Below are 19541 nucleotides of genomic sequence, written 5' to 3' on the forward strand. Positions count from 1 at the left end.
GTCACAACCGCTATGACGTAAAACTTTACTGCTGGCCGTAGCATTAAAAATGGCGGGAAAATGGCGGCGTACGTTCAATTTGACCCATTCAGCCGTAGATCCGGGCGATAATGCAACGGTTCCTCACACTTTTACACGAGTTGTAGGTCACCAAAAGAAATTCAAGATTGCTGTTGAATCATGCTCGTCTTTTGCCGTGAGCACATGTGATTATTATCTACAAATCTGGCGATGAACGTGACAGTGTGTTTGTCCCACGACGAGCTCGCCTGCCCCGAAAATGACCTGAAAACTTTTGGCCTTGTTGTCTTCGAATGCATTGTTATCGATGCTTTGTAAATTATGTATTGGACACCTAGATGTCTGAAGTGTGCATACCTCAGAAATAACTATTGTTGCATGTGTAGATCTCTTTAAGTTCCACTATTTTTAATCGACCGGTATAAGGCTTATGACCGGTATTATGCCAATGCATGTTATATCGATTCTTCCATGACTTAAGAAAACTATCCGTTATCCAAATCAAGACCATGGCATATATAGACGATATAAAAACAGAAGGTCCCGCCGCAGTAACAAGGAGAGCTGCTAGGAGGCTCACAAATCGTCGTGATCACAACACCAACCATTATACACCATTAATTATATACACAGCCTCCCACACGGGATAACAAGAGTTTGAAGACCTCATGCTTCCATGAAATATTTCCGAAATATCTTGTTTTATCTTTGTCTCATAGATTATTGCCCGTTTCTTTTTGCAGATGACAGTTCTTGAGTAGATATAGTGGATAGCCCAACCGAAACTGCGTCAAGTCTAAATTCTGATCTTAGTAAGATATCATCGTGGGCTTCCACGTGGCTTATGAAACTGAATCCCTTAAAAACTGAGGAAATGTGCTTTTCCAGGAAAATCGATGCCCCTTGCCATCCTCCCCTTTTTCTTGATAACTGTGTCATTCAATCTGTAAAAGACCACAAGCATATTGGTGTTTTTCTTACGTCCACCATGTCTTGGGAAAAACATATTACTCACATAATTGCCAAAGTATCAAAACGAGAGTCCACACTAAACAAACTTAAATTCAAATTGCCACGACATGTACTCGAAGTTATCTACAAGTCCTTTATTCGTCCACTTCTTGAGTATGCTGACATAGTGTGGCATGGCTGCACTACATCGGACTCCCGACGTATAGAAAGAGTACAATATGAGTGCTCACTCACAGTATCAGGTGCTGTGAGAGGGTCCTATTAATATTTGTCACTCCTTTCTGAACTTGGGTGGGAAAAACTGTCTGACCGTCGCCATATTCACTCTTTGACAATGTTTCATAAAATTGTTCATGGTCACACTCGCCAGTACCTTCAGGAGTTGATTACTCCTGAAGTTTCTGCCTCTACTCCCTACGACCTTCGTAACAAACACAACTTACAGTCACCGGCTTGTACCACCACTCGTTACCAAAGGTCCTTTATTCCGTATGCTACATATCACTGGAATGGTCTTGATATAGCTGTTCGGTCATTTAATCCTTCAATATTTAAAAACTACTTAATAAAATTGGTTCGCCCTTCCCCTAACACACATTTTAGTCAAGGCCCCAGGTACACCTGCGTTTTACTCACACGCCTCCGCATCGGGACCTGTAGTTTGAACTTTAGCTTATATACACGTAATTTAGTCGATAGTCCTTCTTGTAGCTGTGGCTCCCGATGTGAAAGCGTTGTCCACTATTTATTGTACTGCCCTAACTACAACCAACTTAGAAAAACCCTTCTCTGCAATCTTCAAGACCTTTTAACCCCTGATTTGAAAACCACGTCTGACCCAGTCTTAACCCAACTTTTACTCAGGGGTTCACCCACTTTACCAACAGAAACAAATAACCACATTATGCAGCTTACACAGACATACATACTCCAGACCAACCGTTTTCAAAATGATTGAAGATTTTCCTTATATCTTGTATGTATATACATTTATTTGTTGGATCCGTCACCCCACTGCTGTACTACTGTTTTATTTGATCTCACATTGTTTTGTCCTTTGTTTATTTTATTTTCAAATGTCCTAGTGGTAATGTTAATATTAGCTTTGCTAGAGTTCATTTACCACTGTGTCTTGTCTAATATGTATACCAATAAAAAAAAATATTATAGAAATAAGGCTGTATCTAGCGTAATCTATTTAACAAGATGGTCTTCTAGATCTCTACCGAAATGGAATATGTTGTATGTGGGAAAGTCCGTTTCTCCTTGGCAGAATTCTATTTCATAATAAATGCAATTGACTATTTGACTGAATGAAATTTACATAACCTATGCATTGTTGTGACAATTATCTAACTAACTACCTTACAAATGTTCCAAGTACGAAAGCCCGTCATTTACCGAGGAATTACGTAGCTTTTGCCATAATTATGCAGATTAGACCCTAATTTGCCTAATTGATACATGTGCCTGTAAATGTTCCACCTGCCAGAAAGTACAAATTATTATATTTCAGCCATACATAGTATGGTGAAATATATTGTATTCTTCTTCTTCTTCTTTCTTTCTTTCTTTCTTTCTTTCTTTCTTTCTTTCTTTCTTTCTTTCTTTCTTTCTTTCTTTCTTTCTTTCTTTCTTTCTTTCTTTCTTTCTTTCTTTCTTTCTTTCTTTCTTTCTCCTGTCAAATCTTCAAAGTGATTCATCTCCGCCGTTCCTGGACCGAATGACCTGAAATTTGGCACAGGAGTAGAATAGGCTAATACCTTGATTTGTTTTTCTCAGATTTTTTTCATATCTGCCTGTAAAATGATTTTAGTGAGGTTTAAAGGTCATGTTTTGACCAAAACGGTATATTTTGGCCCCCTGTACCCTGGTCTTACAATGGAATGGCCTGAAATTTGGTGTAAATAGGCATTAGATAGTTGGTAAAATGATCCAAGTAAAATTTTTGGCATAAACTACTTTAAAATGCTTAATTTCAGCACTTTTCTGAGGGTAAATTGGCTTTCTTTTGGCCTCCTCCCGTGAACTCCAGTGACCCCACACACCTGCGCAGCCTGGGCTTTCGCGAGTTAATTAAATTTAATGGGGCCAGCCAATCAGCGCCGAGGAAGACAAATGCTAATTAATATTCATAAGCTGGCTTCCAATGCCGTATATACAGACAGAAACACATGCATATTACAGCCTTACAGTGGCCATACATGTGTGTGTCACCCTTTGCCCGGTTTAAAATTGTAGTTTGCGAGGATTTGGAGTTCAGACAGGGTCATTTGAGCGGTAGCGGACGGCACGCATGCATTGAACATTAGAATACAAGTCTTTGTCGTTGAATTAACCAACATTCCGCATGGCAATATCAATCATTCTCGGCATAGTTGACTTTGGTATAGTTAGTTGAGACAATCAAGTAAATGTTACTTGGCGGAAAACGTGGGAAAATTTGCCAGTTTGTGTTTTTTTCATATCTGCCTCTAAAATGATTTTAATGATGTTTAAAGGTTATCTTTTGACCAAAACGGTATATTTTGGCCCACTGTACCTGGTATTACAATGGAATGACCTGAAATTTGGCGTAGATAGGCATTAGATAGTTGGTAAAATGATCCAAGTAAAATTTTTGGCATAAACTACTTTAAAATGCGTAATTTCAGCACTTTTCTGAGGAGAAATTGGTTTTCTTTCGGCCTCCTCCCGTGAACTCCAGTGACCCCACACACCTGCGCAGCCTGGGCTTTCGCGAGTTAATTAAATTTAATGGGGCCAGCCAATCAGCGCCGAGGAAGACGAATGCTAAGTAATATTCATAAGCTGGCTTCCAATGCCGTATATACAGACAGAAACACATGCATATTACAGCCTTACAGTGGCCATACATGTGTGTGTCACCCTTTGCCCGGTTTAAAATTGTAGTTTGTGAGGATTTGGAGTTCAGACAGGGTCATTTGAGAGGTAGCGGACGGTACGCATGCATTGAACGTTAGAATACAAGTCTTTGTCGTTGAATTAATCAACATTCCGCATGGCGATATCAATCATTTTCGGCAGAGTTAACTTTAATAGGGTTAGTTGAGACATTTGAGAAAATGTTACTTGGCGGAAAACGCGGGAAAATTGGCCAGTTTGCCTTTAGTTTTGATACGTAGGTTTGACAGTGGCGAAATTGATTATTTTCTCATCAATATTTCGTCATAATTATTTGAACTGTAAATCTAAACAATTGGCTTATATGTGCAATTTTTATATGAATAAAGATCAGTGGGTACTAAAAGTATGTGTAACTTATTGCTCTTTGTCCATAGATCAGCATTTTTTCTATAGTGGCAACATTTCTCTCACTGTACTGGAAAGAAAAGTGATGTATTTTTTCCCGAGCAAATGTAGGTACATCTAGTGTTGTTGTTGCTTTTTATTACGTAAACCTCGTACATTCAAATTTTAAGTAACTTTAAACTGCTAGAGTTTTAGCCCAATAAAACACTCCCAGTACCAGGGTATCACCACTGACCCCCGAAAAGAAACCCTCGAACAAGGTAGAAACTCCTATCCTCTGGGTCTCGCACGCTACGAGCAGGGAATTACAACACTAACACAACAAGATTACGCCCGTTGTCTGTTGCATACAAGTCAAACAAAGTAAAACAATTTAACAGTGGTATGCAGGAGGATATACTTAACAAAGAAGGAAATGAAATATATAGATAAAGCCACATCAAGTTAAGTTGTTGGTCATGGAGTTTTTCAGAAAAGAAGCGAAAGACCGGTAAATTCTTTTTTAAAAAATTCGAGGCGTCTCCGTTTATGTAATGGCTCATACAAAACTAGAAAGGCCGACATTTGCTTAAGAGCAAATACAGCATATTTCAGCCATACCCCTTCCCACGCAACATTGGACTGTTCCAAATCACCCCTGCGCAAAAATGGAACATCCTCTTAACAGTACATTATCCCCCAAAGTGGACTGGTATTGTGAATTGACTCCAGGTAAAAACAGAGCTTGCTTCTATTTTTCAGAAAATGACAATAATCACACCTTCCATTCAGAAAATTTTCATCATGACTGAAAATTGTTGAATGACTTCATGTAATGTCATTAACAATTTTCAGTACGATAACTAGGTGTAAGTTTAAAAAAGTATAAGCTCCTAGTGATGTGGGTACATTTATTATTGCAATGAACTTTTTTTATTCAAGTAGGGCATACGATTTAATAATTATCAAGCAGGTGCAGGTACTGTAGGAGCGTTTGTTTTCTTCAAGCTGTAAAACTGTTAAACTGTTTTACTTTGTATGCAATCAACCATCGAGCCTATTCTTATTTTAGTTTAACAACTTCCTGCCAGACCCGGAAGATACGATTGAACCTTGTTCGAGGATTTATTTTCGTCTGTCTGGTCAGTCATACCCTGGCGCTGAGAGTGTTTTATTGGGCTGAAACTCTGGCAGTTTAAAGTTACTTACAATTTAAATGTTCTAAGTTTATGCCAAACAACAACAGCACTAGGAAATGTGGCCACTATAGACAGGTGGTCACTATAGAGAAAATGCTGATCTATTGACTAGGAGCCATACGTTACACATGATTTCAGTACACTGATCATTAATCATATAAACATTGCACAGGTAAGCCAATTGTTTAGATGTACAATTAAGTTCAAATAATTCTGAAGAGAAATATTGATGAGAAAATAATCATTCTCGCCACTGTCTAACTTATAATTACGTATCAAAACTAAACGCAGATTTTCTAACTAACGCACCTTTCGCCGACTTCATCATAGGACCGCCGGCTATCAATCAAACACGGCTGTTGATTAGACTTAGAGTTTCAAACAGTCATGTGCTGTGTGCCAGTTGACAGCGAACTTCATGCTACGTGATGTTTTACATTGCTTGGACCTTCTTTCCTACAGCGGTGCTTCTACAAAATATTTAGACTGTAACACTGAGTTTTATAGAATAGAATTTGACGCAGAACAGCGTTTTTTGCTGGGTATTTTTTTTGAAACATGTCCGTGGGAATATCAGCGAGGCGGCGACGTAGGGATATCAGACCGTCAACAAAAGTCGCACGGCGGCTAACGGCGCAGCGAAGATACTAGCGCTATAAATAAGCGCTTCAACTAAGGATGGCAACCCGTACAATATTTTTGTATACTGTTGAGCTAAGTAAAGTTTGTTGTTTATGAGGTTTTACTTGTCTTTGAAGCTTTGACCCGAAATATTTTAAAGTCAAACTGCTGAAGAGAAGTAAGTGACTGCTACGATTATCGTAGATATGGCCCTAAAAAAACTGATAAAAGAAGCCTTCTCAATAGCCTAAAATGCAAGAGCTTCCGGGGGGGCTTCGCCCACCTGGGTCCCCCCCACAGTGGCCCTGCCCCTGGACCCCGCCAGGGACATTCGGCGGCCCCCGGACCCCTGTCCGACGCTTTGAAAAAATCCTGGCGAGAAGTCTGTACGGCCTGAGTCTTCAAGTTAACGTATTGTGTGGTCCCGCTTATGAATATTAATTAGCCTTCGCTTTCCTCTTCGCTGATTGGCTGAACCATTAATTGAATTAACTCTTCCTGCCGGCTAGACGCAGGTGCAGATGTCGGCTCTGTGGGGTGAACGTCCGAAAGGTCACGGCATGGAGAACGAAAGAAAACCAATTTCCCCTAAAAAAAGTGCTGTAATTAAGCCTTTTACAGTACTTTATGCCAAAAATTTTACTTGGATCATTTTACCAACTATATTATGCCTATCTATACCAAATGTTACTCATACCAGGGTACAGGGGTGCAAAATATACCGTTATAAGACCGTCAACAACAGTCGCACGGAGCTAACAGCGCAGCGAAAATACCATCGCTAGCGTTTCAACTTCGGATAACAAGTTATAAGTACTGTTGAACTCAGTAACGTTAAAGTTTGTTTTTAGTTGCCTTTGACGGTTTGACCTGAAACAGTGTTACGCTAAACTCCTGAAGAGAAGTGAAGTGACTGCTGCGATTATCATAGATATGCCCCTAAGAACTGATACAATATAAAGCCTTCTGAATAGTCTAAAATGCGAGAGCCTTAGGCGGGCTTTGCTCCCCCTGGCGGGAACACTGCTATATACGGGATCATGAGGCCCCGCTTATGAATATTAATTAGCCTTTGGCCTCCTCTTCGCTGATTGGCTAGGTCTTTGATTCAATTAACTCTCCGGCTGACGCGCACAGGTGTGGCTCTGCGCGGGGTCACGGAAGGTCACGTCAGGAGGCCAAAAGAAAACAAATTTCCCTCAGAAAAGTGCCAAAATTAATCATTTTAAAGTTGTTTATGTCAAAAATTTTACTTGAATCTTGTTACCAAGTATCTAATGCCTATCTATACCAAATTTCAGGTCATTTAATTGTAATACCAGGGTACAGGAGCCAAAAGTGTCCTTTTTTGGTCAAAAATTGGCCAAAAATCGCAAAAATAAGCATTTTGTTGCACTGTACACCAAAAGTGTTATTGAATTTATATGAAGGGATTATCAAGGCACATCTGTGTCAAATTTCAGCTCATTCGGTTGCAATACCAAGGTACAGGAGCCAAAAGTGTCCTTTTTTGGTCAAAAATTGGTCAAAAAATCGCAAAAATAAGCATTTTGTTGTACTGTACACCAAAACTGATATTGAATCTATATGGGGGACTTATCAAGGCACATCTGTGCCAAATTTCAGCTCATTCGGTTATAATACCAGGGTACAGGGGGCCCAAATATACAGTTTTGGTCTTAAGATGACCAAAAAACCTTAATAAAATCATTTAAGAGACAGATATGGAAAAAATGAAAAAAACGCCCGAGGGTATTGGCCCACTCTTCCCTTGTGCCAAATTTCAAGTCATTCGGTTGAGGAACAACGGAGATACCGTGTTCTGAAGATTTGACAGGAGAAAGAAAGAAAGAAACTAGAAAGGCCGACATTTGCTTAGGAGCAAATACAGCATATTGCAATCCATCTTCATCCTTGAAAAAATCCCCAAATTCAACAATTTGAAGTACTGTTTGCTCAAAGGGAAAATGAAGTACTGTGGGCACTTGTCCTACACACCTTCATGCCGAATTTTAGGTCATTTGGTTTCAATATAAGGGCATAGGAGCCAAAAATATACATTTTTTAGTTAAAAATGGCTAAAAACCCCAAAATAACTCATTTCATAAGTGGTCAGTGAAGAAAGTGTTGATGGGGTCCTGTTGTCATATGTCCAATTTACCTTTGTACCAAATTTCAGGTCATTTGGTTTACATACAAGGGCATAGAAGCCAAAAATATACATTTTTAGTCAAAAATGACTGAAAACCCCAAAATAACTCATTTTTGAAGTCATCTATGAAGAAAGTGTCAATGGGGTCCTGTGAGCATATGTTCAATGCACCTCTGTACCAAATTTCAGGTCATTTGGTTTCTATACAAGGGCATAGGAGCAAAAAATATGCATTTTTAGTCAAAAATGGCCAAAAACCCTAAAATAACTAATTTTTTGAGTAAACAATGAATATAGCGTTGATGGGGTTCTGTGGTCATATGTCAAACGCACCTCTGTACCAAATTTCAGGTCATTTGGTTTTAATACAAGGGCATAGGAGCCAAAAATATACATTTTTCGTAATAAATGGCAAAAAAACCTAAAATAACTAATTTTTGAAGTGATCTATGAATAAAGTGTTGATGGTTTTCTGTGTTCATATGTCCAATGCACCTCTGTACCAAATTTCAGGTCATTAGCTTGTAATACCAGGGCACAGGGGCCCAAAATATACATATTTTGTCTAAAAATGACCAAAAACCCTAAATATCATAAATTCTAAGGCCTCTATAAAAAAAGTGAAAAAAACACCTGGGGGTATTTGATATCCCTACCCCCATGCCAAATTTCAGCTCATTTGGCCCAAAAATGAAAAAGTTAAAGGGGTCTGAAGATTTGACAGGAGAAGAAACTCAGCAAAAACTAGAAAGGCCGACATTTGCTTAGGAGCAAATACAGCATATTGCAATCCATCTTCATCCTTGAAAAAATCCCAAAATTCAACAATTTGAAGTAATGTTTGCTCAAAGGGAAAATGAATCACTGTGGGCACTTGTCCTACACACCTTCATGCCGAATTTTAGGTCATTTGGTTTACATACAAGGGCATAGGAGCCAAAAATATACATTTTTTAGTTAAAAATGGCTAAAAATCCCAAAATAACTCATTTTATAAGTGCTCTATGAAGAAAGTGTTGATGGGGTCCTGTTGTCATGTGTCCAATTTACCTTTGTACCAAATTTCAGGTCATTTGGTTTACATACAAGGGCATAGAAGCCAAAAATATACATTTTTAGTCAAAAATGACTGAAAACCCCAAAATAACTCATTTTTGAAGTGATCTATGAAGAACGTGGCAATGTGGTCCTGTGACCATATGCTCAATGCACCTCTGTACCAAATTTCAGGTCATTTGGTTTCTATACAAGGGCATAGGAGCAAAAAATATACATTTTTAGTCAAAAATGGCCAAAAACCCTAAAATAACTCATTTTTGGAGTGAACAATGAATTAAGCGTTGATGGGGATCTGTGGTCATATGTCAAACGCACCTATGTACCAAATTTCAGGTCATTTGGTTTTAATACTAGGGCATAGGGGCCAAAAATATACATTTTTAGTAAAAAATGGCCCAAAACCCTAAAATAACTCATTTTTGAAGTGATCTATGAAGAAAGTGTTGATGGTTTTCTGTGCTCATATGTCCAATGCACCTCTGTACCAAATTTCAGTTCATTAGCTTGTAATACCAGGGCACAGGGGCCCAAAATATACATATTTTGTCTCAAAATTACCAAAAACCCTAAATATCATAAATTCTAAGGCTTCTATCAAAAAAGTGAGAAAAACACCTGGGGGTATTTGCTATCCCTACCTCCATGCCAAATTTCAGCTCATTTGGCCCAAAAATGAAAAAGTTGAATCAATTTGAAGATTTGACAGGAGAAGAAGAAGAAACCAAGGAAAAACAATATATTGCAATCCCATACTATGTATGGATTGCAATATAACTAGAAAGGCCGACATTTGCTTAGGAGCAAATACAGCATATTGCAATCCATCTTCATCCTTGAAAAAATCCCCAAATTCAACAATTTGAAGTAATGTTTGCTCAATGAGAAAATGAAGTTCTGTGGGCACTTGTCCCACACACCTTCATGCCGAATTTTAGGTCATTTGGTTTCAATATAAGGGCATAGGAGCCAAAAATATACATTTTTTAGTTAAAAATGGCTAAAAATCCCAAAACTAGAAAGGCCGACATTTGCTTGAGAGCAAATACAGCATATTTCAGCCATCTCCCTCATGCAACAATAGGCCTTGAGGTCGTTGACCCCTTTGGCCATTGGAAAATGACCAAAAAAATCCCAAACATATCATTTTAAAGTGGTCCATGCCAAAAATTATACATGGGTCATTTGAATAGATATCTAGAGCACCCCTTTACCAATTTACGGGTCATTAGGTTGTAAATCGAGGGAACAGGAGCAAAAAATGTCCAAATTTTGTCAAAAAATGGCCATAAAATCGCAAAATTAAGCATTTTGTTGTACCGTATGGGAAAACTTTTATTGAATGTATGTGCACATAATTGAAGGGCACTTTTATACCAAATTTCAGATCATTTGGTTGTAAAACGAGGCTACAGGAGCAAAAAATGTCCTTTTTTGGTCAAAAAATGGCCAAAAATCGCATAATTAAGCATTTTGTTGTACTGTATGGGAACACTTTTATTGAATTTATGTGCACATAGTTGAAGGGCATTTTTATACCAAATTTCAGATCATTTGGTTGTAAAACGAGGCTACAGGAGCCAAAAATGTCCTTTTTTGGTCAAAAAATCGCAAAATTAAGCATTTTGTTGTACCGTATGCCAAAACTGTTATTGAATCTAGGTGAGCATATGATCAAGGCACCTCTGTACCAAATTTCATGTCATTCGGCTGTAATACCAGGGTACAGGAGCCCGAAATATACATAAAAATTGACAAAAACCTCAATAAAATCATTTTAAAGGCAGATATGAAAAAAATGAAAAAAACACCTGGGGGTATTGGCTTACTCTACCTTTGTGCCAAATTTCAAGTCAATTGGTTAAAAAATGGCGGAGTTGATTCGATTAGAAGATTTGACAGGAGAAAGAAAGAAAGAAAGAAACATTACGAATACAATATATTTCACCATACCTATGGTATGGCTGAAATATAATAACTCATTTTATAAGTGCTCTATGAAGAAATTGTTGATGGAGTCCTGTTACCATATGTCCAATTTACCGTTCTACCAAATTTCAGGTGATTTGGTTTACATACAAGGGCATAGAAGCCAAAAATATACATTTTTTAGTCAAAATGACTGAAAACCCCAAAATAACTCATTTTTGAAGTCATCTATAAAGAAAGTGTCAATGGTGTCCTGTGAGCATATGTTCAATGCACCTCTGTACCAAATTTCAGGTCATTAGGTTTTCATACAAGGGTATAGGAGCCAAAAATATACATTTTTTGTCAAAAATGGCCAAAAACCCTAAAATAACTCATTTTTGGAGTAAACAATGAATTAAGCGTTGATGGGGTTCTGTGGTCATATGTCAAACGCACCTATGTACTAAGTTTCAGGTCATTTGGTTTTCATACAAGGGCACAGGAGCAAAAAATAAACTTTTTTAGTCAAAAATGGCCAAAAACCCTAAAATAACTCATTTTTGGAGTACACAATGAATAAAGTGTTGATGGGCTTCTGTGGTCATATGTCAAACGCACCTATGTACCAAATTTCAGGTCATTTGGTTTTAATACAAGGGCATAGGAGCCATAAATATACATTTTTAGTCAAAAATGGTCAAAAACCCTAAAATAATTAATTTTTGAAGTAATCTATTAAGAAGCTAATGATGGTTTTCTGTGCTCATATGTCCAATGCACCTCTGTACCAAATTTCAGGTCATTAGCTTGTAATACCAGGGCACAGGGGCCCAAAATATACATATTTTGTCTAAAAATTACCAAAAACCCAAAATATCATAAATTCTAAGGTCTCTATCAAGAAAGTGAAAAAAACGTCTGGGGGTATTTGCTATTTCTACCACCCTGCCAAATTTCAGCTCATTTGGCCAAAAAATGAAAAAATTAATCCCATTTGAAAATTTTGACAGGAGAATTTCAGAAAAAACAATATATTGCAATCCCATACTATGTATGGATTGCAATATAACTAGAAAGGCCGACATTTGCTTAGGAGCAAATACAGCATATTGCAATCCATCTTCATCATTGAAAAAATTCCAAAATCCAACAATTTGAAGTACTGTTTGCTCAAAGGGAAAATGAAGTACTGTGGGCACTTGTCCTACACACCTTCATGCCGAATTTTAGGTCATTTGGTTTCAATATAAGGGCATAGGAGCCAAAAATATACATTTTTTAGTTAAAAATGGCTAAAAACCCCAAAATAACTCATTTCATAAGTGCTCTATGAAGAAAGTGTTGATGGGTTCCTGTTGTCATATGTCCAATTTACCTTTGTACCAAATTTCAGGTCATTTGGTTTACATACAAGGGCATAGAAGCCAAAAATGTATATTTTTAGTCAAAAATGACTGAAAACCCTAAATAACTAATTTTTGAAGTGATCTATGAAGAAAGTGCCAATGGGGTCCTGTGAGCATATGTTCAATGCACCTTTGTACCAAATTTCAGGTCATTTGGTTTCTATCCAAGGGCATACGAGCAAAAAATATGCATTTTTAGTCAAAAATGGCCAAAAACCCTAAAATAACTAATTTTCGGAGTAAACAATGAATATAGCGTTGATGGGGTTCTGTGGTCATATGTCAAACGCACCTCTGTACCAAATTTCAGGTCATTTGGTTTTAATACAAGGGCATAGGAGCCAAAAATATACATTTTTCGTAATAAATGGCCAAAAACCCTAAAATAACTAATTTTTGAAGTGATCTATGAAGAAAGTGTTGATGGTTTTCTGTGTTCATATGTCCAATGCACCTCTGTACCAAATTTCAGGTCATTAGCTTGTAATACCAGGGCACAGGGGCCCAAAATATACATATTTTGTCTAAAAATGACCAAAAACCCTAAATATCATAAATTCTAAGGCCTCTATCAAAAAAGTGAAAAAAACACCTGGGGGTATTTGATATCCCTACCCCCATGCCAAATTTCAGCTCATTTGGCCCCAAAATGAAAAAGTTAAAGGGGTCTGAAGATTTGACAGGAGAAGAAACTCAGCAAAAACAATATATTGCAATCCCATACTATGTATGGATTGCAATATAACAATATATTGCAATCCCATACTATGTATGGATTGCAATATAAGAAACATTACGAATACAATATATTTCACCATACCTATGGTATGGCTGAAATATAACAAGAAGAAGATTTAAGTTTTCAGCTTGAAAAAACAAACACTCCTACTACACAGTACCTACTCTACAAGCAGAGGGTAGGTTCCGGCTGTTTTTTAACCTTTTTTTTAGTCGTTTTTATCGGGCTTTCTATTTTGTCATTTTTCTTGAAGTACGTCAGCCAGTAGGTTATGACACAGTAAGATATTTAAAAAAAATAGAAAGCCCGATAAAAACGACTAAAAGAAACGTTAAAAAAACAGCCGGAGCCTAACCTCAGCTTGGAGAGTACACAGTACTTGCACCTGCTTGATAATTATTAAAACGCATGCCATACTTGAATAAAAGAAAAGTTCACTGCAATAATAAATGTACCCACATCACTAGGAGCAGATAACGGTACTTAGACGTAGTTATTGTACTGGAAATTGTTGAATGGCTTCATGTAATTTCATGATGAAAATCTTCTGAATGGAAGATGCGGTGTTTTTTTTTGTCACTTTCGGAAAAGTAGGAGCTGCCGCGATTCTAAAAAACAATTAGTTATGCATAGGGGCTCCTGTGGAAGATTATATTCTTCCATATGGGCCCAGGGCATATTGAGCAAGCTCTGTTTTGACCTGGAATCAATTCACAATATTAGTTCTCTTTTGGGGATAACTTACAGTCAAAATGTTCCATTATTGCGCAGGGGTGACTTGGAACAGTCCAATGTTGCGTGGGAATGGGTATGGCTGAAATATGCTGTATTTGCACCCAAGCAAATGGCGGCCTTTCTAGTATTAATGTCCTATTTATAATATGGAAAATAGTGGAGTTATAGATTTTCCTCATGTGTTATTCACCTTAGGTCCAAATAATCAAAATCTAACTGTATTCATCTCTGTCTAACATGCGTATATGCGGAATATCATGAACATCCATGGTGCCCTTATTCAGTTTTTCTTGGAAAAACTTAACTAAAACATCTCTGCAGTTCCAGTGCAAGCTGCTAAGAGGCCCCAAATCCTCTACCCAAGACCTATCGACATACTCTATAATCATAATGTATCCAAACGCTCTTAAGTTTTGCTGACCACAAATATCTGGAAACATCTATACCCTTCTTGGTGAATGGTATAGTCCTGTCAAGGCCGTGAATGACAACAGTAAAGTTGAAAATAGTTGAAAAAAGATGCTCTCCAAGTAGAGGTTGGTAAGGAAGATTGTGACCTTCTTATCACATGCATTATTTGATTAAGAATTGTGCTACATGATTTTCATCTCAGTGTGCACGTACATCTCCTATGTACAAGCTGAATGCATACCAAATATGATCACAATCGCTCAAGACGTTCTGGAGATATAGCACTGGACGCCGCACGTATGCGCACTTGCCCAGCAAATCTATATGTTTCATGGAAGTGACATTGACTTTTCCCTTTCTCCTGTAGAGATGAGAACTATGCTAAATTTCTTACCTGGAGGTATTTTAAAGAACTGTCGATCGAATTCAAACACGTTACACTGTAGGTAGCCACCACATCGATTGTAAAGTTTGCCCGGTGTTCTGTTGGGATGCCAGAAGTACGACGTGTCAAACCTGTCGTCTGGAGGCGGGATGGTGCAGTCCCTTCCCTCCGCCAACATGGTCCAGAAGTCCCCTGGTGTGTTCACCCCGCCGGGGTAGCGGCAGCCGATGCCGACAATCGCTACCTTTCCGTCCATGCTGAAACACTTTCCCTATATTTTTGTACGCTACTCAAGCCATCGGTGCTGAAGCAACGACCGAAAGGACGCGACTACTACCAAACTCCATGTTACGTCAGGTTGTGGTCGTAGAAATAACTAATTACAGGTCCAACGTATGTCAATTGAAAGTATAGACGGTGGATAGGCACTGTGAAAGCTCACAGATAATAGAAGATGCACGACAAATATGTGAAGGACAGATCAGTGAGGGCCCCTCCATTACATACATGCTCCTCTATTGTATAAATGCAGCATAGCATGTAATGAACCTGTTTTTCCACACTGACCAGATCAGAATTACTAGATTTTGCCATGGGCCCAGGGGTATTCATGAAAAGCTAGACAATAATTTTGCTTTGGTTTATATTGTACCATTTGTATCATATAACATTTTTGTTTTCAATCTTCAGGCACACACTTCCCCGTTCAGACAGACAACCGTTGACATGAGTCAGGTAACCGACGCGCTTCCCAAACTGCACAACCCCCGCCCTCGTGCACACATGGTACTTCCAAAGTAAGGGGATTGTTTGTGTGGATTCATTACTTATTCAGGTCAGGACAGAGCAGAGGTCAACTGTTTATCTATTCACCTTTACCTATTATGGCAGACCTACGGCGAGAATAGTTCGTGTTTCCAGGACATCCAATCGGTGGGATTAAAGGGCGGGCGAAAGAACATAGAATAACCCCATGATGTATAATTCCATTGCCCAGTGTCTGTTTAGTTTGAGTTATGTGACGATGTTAACTCAGAACGTTTCCGTATCTAAGATATCCTCCTGCTTTGTATAGCCTATGTACATAAAACTTTCTAAAACTAAGCTTTGCAGGTAAACGCATTTTTAAAGTTTTTAACTGTAATTGAAATAGCTTGTATTGTTTATGGTATATAACTTAATAATATAGCCAGGCAAAGTCGACCAATAAGACGTCGCCATTTCATATCGGCTATGACACAATAGCGCCATAGAAGTGCCACAAGGTGTGAATAATGAATTTCTGGAAGTAAGTTACAATATATTAAAATATATATCCAGAGCTACCCAGGGATGGATATAGAGATAGAAAAAACTTTATTGACGGAACAAAACGTTAAAGCCCCGGTCACAAGAATCGTACGATTGACTGCGATGGAGGTTTTATGCGCGGCATAAACGCAGTACGTCGTAAGTCGGGGAAGAATCGGAAGCAATGGTTTAAATATATGAAGCCGTGGTCACAAGAATCGTAGTGCATCGTACGATGAGGTCATTAGAGCGTACCTGCGTCAATCGCAGGTAAATCATAGTATATCGGGGAGCCTCCTATGACGAAAATAGAGCTGAAATGGATTTTGAACATGTTCAAAATTTCGCTATCGTCGTAAGATTTTATTTGCCCCCAAAGCAGACTTCATTACGGCAATTTTTGTCTACTGATGAGGTTTTACATTTATGAATTTTTAGCATGTTGTAATGGTTTCAGTTTTCCCTGATATTGTCGATATTGACGAAAAGGGAAAATATATCAGTCGCAACTGCCACAATCGCAACCAGAGAACAGCGCGCCACGCACAGGTGATGCAGACAATTGTTTGATCGCTTCATGCACGTGAGTTTATAATTAGATCAAATCTCAGCTCTCGTCGGTCTTGGGTCAGTTTACCATAATCGTAATAACCATGGGGACAACTCAAACATAAAGGCAGGCTCTATGAGTCGGAAATATATATGATATAATGCTTATGATATGATTTTTGTATGATGGCATCTTTTTGTTGATAGCATATCATGATACAATCTTCGAAAGAGCCTGACACGCAGAGCCGGCAAGCAGGCCGAGATAACCATACCAGTACTCACGCTTGATTTGAACTTTTCCTTGTAATACTCTTGTTGTCATGGTCTTTTTTAATTTATTTTTACAGTTAAAGATATTATAGGAAGGTATTCAACAGCTATGTCCACATTTTGTTGGTTAAAGAAGTACAAAAAAACGGTCAGACGGCTATACAGAAGAGACACGAGTGAAAAATCGTACGACGCTGGAAAAATTTTGAACATCATCCGATGCTCTGCGATGCTCTGCGATGGCTGAATTTGCTTACGATTTAGCTGCGATCCACTGTGATCATCGTGCGATAGGCGTAATATGCCATCGCAAGGACGTCGTACGATTCTTGTGACCGGGGCTTAAGTGACTATATCATTAATGTCACCCAAGATAGGAATAAATATGGATAAAAGGAGTAGGCCAACTTCATTCAAAGCACACACATTACAGGCGTTTCTTATAAATAATTGCACGTACCAGCTACCTTGCCACCCCACCCCCAACGACCTGGAGGTCAAGGGACTAGGTAGGTAGGTAGGTACCGGCTATTATGAGTTAAGCCCCGGTCACAAAGCGCGTACGAATCCTTGCGATTCCTTGCGATGCGTGGTATATGGGGGCACACCCCAGTTTATTTGGGGTTTCAGATGGAGGCGGCACACCCTCAAGTCTAGCGACCATCTCTTCCAGGGAATGATCCTGAAGCAAAATAACTGTATATGGGGTGAGAGGATATACCTTCAGCTACAAGACCAACTGAGTTCCGATCCTTCAAATCCTCTAATTTTGAAAAATTATAGGGAAAAACATTATTTTCATTTAAAACATGATGCACAAAATCTGGCATTTTTGCATTGGATAAAACAGATGAAGAAGATTTTTCCGGCAAGGGCAACTAATACTGCCAGAAAGAGGAAAATCTAACGAGTAATCCAGCCAATTATAAAGAAAATTCTAGCACTACAGTTTTTTTTAATCACCCACGGCGCGCGGCATTGCAACTTGGCTTAACACAGCGCTTCATAGGTCAATCTAGGTCACGAGTTTGTTTACATTGAAGGCGTATGAATATCCGGAAATGAAAGTCGGGCCGAAACACAATTTGCACCCAAAACACACCATTTCCTACGCTTTTCATCCATGTTAGAGTTTTATGTCATTTCGCAGTAAATAATGAGAAATGCCAACTCAAACATAGACCATCGGAAGCCTTTCGTCACTTTTTTGTCGCGCACTACCTCGGAACTGGCCGTGATATAATGCTTTTGATATGATTTTTGTATGATGGCATTTTTTGTTGATAGCATATCATAATACGATCTTCGAAAAAGCCTGACTCGTAGAGCCGGCAAGCAGGTCGGGATAACCATACCAGTACTTGTGCTTGATTTGAACCTTTGCTTGTAATACTCATGGAGCCACAATGTCAGAGTTACTCCCTAGGTCAAAGTGTACCTCAAAGATCAACGGCGACTAGTTGCTGATGTTATTTTATAAGACTAGGTTTCGGTGCACGGCGAGCATGGAACGACTCCTAAAATCACCGACTATTACCAATAATCGGGCGCTGATTGAGAAAACACCTGACGTATTACTGCCAAAAATGTCATTTAGAGCTCGCAGAGTCGTCGTCCGATCGATTGTCGCGCAACGTGACAGGGGTATTCAGAACGTCAAACGTCGTCACAGAGAAGTACCAAAAACCAAAGATTATAATCTCTGTCACAATGCCTGGGATAAATATGGCTTACCTGGCGGGATTTTGAAGAACTGCCGGTCGAATTCAAACACGTTGCACTGTAGGTAGCCACCACGTCGATTGTAAAGTTTGCCCGGTGTTCTGTTGGGATGCCAGAAGAACGAAGTGTCGAACCTGTCGTCTGGAGGCGGGATGGTGCAGTCCCTTCCCTCCGCCAACATGGTCCAGAAGTCCCCTGGTGTGTTAACACCGCCGGGGTAGCGGCAACCGATGCCGACAATCGCTACCTTTCCGTCCATGCTGAAACACTTTCCCTATATTTCTTCTGCGCCGTCCTCACTGAACGAGCTCTAGCAAAATAGAACAATTACAATGACAAAATAGCTAAAACCATATTTTCTGGTTCAACCCATACGGCATGTCATATCTTTAGGACTGCTCGGTGTCAGTACGGTACCCCAGAGAAATGTTCTACTGTTTAATGCATTCTATAGAAGAGCTTGTCAAGCTCTAGATCTTGTATAATGGTATTCTGTTATGGAAGGCGTATGGGCCAATCAGGTTCAGGTCTCCACCCCTTTATCAAGGAAACGTGATCTCGTTTGTGTATAGACTATGTTATGAAACCACTACTGCGTCCCTATTGGTTGCATGTGCCAGGTAAAGGGCGGAGTCTGTGAGGAAGAGCGTCTTGTCAAGAACGTTGGTCGTATGAAACACAGACCAATGTAAAGGCTTTTCATCTTTAGACTGCAGAAAGGTGACCTACTTGAGCACTCAGCCGTAAAAGCAAGAAACATACATTTGTTTTGTGTCAACCATCAATTTTTCATCATCAATTTCTTCGCCTTCTATTCACGGGCACCTTCTCTCCTATCAACTGCTTT

The 19541-nt window shown here is 39.0% G+C and overlaps 1 protein-coding gene across 2 annotated transcripts in view; it reads right to left on the bottom strand.

The window, feature by feature from the left end:
• The window catches only part of LOC118411935 (6-deoxyerythronolide-B synthase EryA2, modules 3 and 4-like), a 39231-nt gene that overhangs the window by 13595 nt on the left and 6095 nt on the right, over window positions 1-19541 (bottom strand). Inside the window, exon 2 of one of the 2 annotated variants that reach the window (XM_035814459.1) lies at window positions 18707-19004. In XM_035814459.1, the coding sequence (XP_035670352.1) occupies window positions 18707-18953 (247 nt within the window). In that variant the 5' untranslated portion in view covers window positions 18954-19004. Of the gene's footprint in view, window positions 1-14869; window positions 15425-18706; window positions 19005-19541 lie in introns of those variants that run through there. The other variant, XM_035814467.1, reaches the window with a different exon arrangement.

This window comes from Branchiostoma floridae, chromosome 1 (genome assembly GCF_000003815.2).
Source record: "Branchiostoma floridae strain S238N-H82 chromosome 1, Bfl_VNyyK, whole genome shotgun sequence".
Taxonomy (NCBI): domain Eukaryota; kingdom Metazoa; phylum Chordata; class Leptocardii; order Amphioxiformes; family Branchiostomatidae; genus Branchiostoma; species Branchiostoma floridae.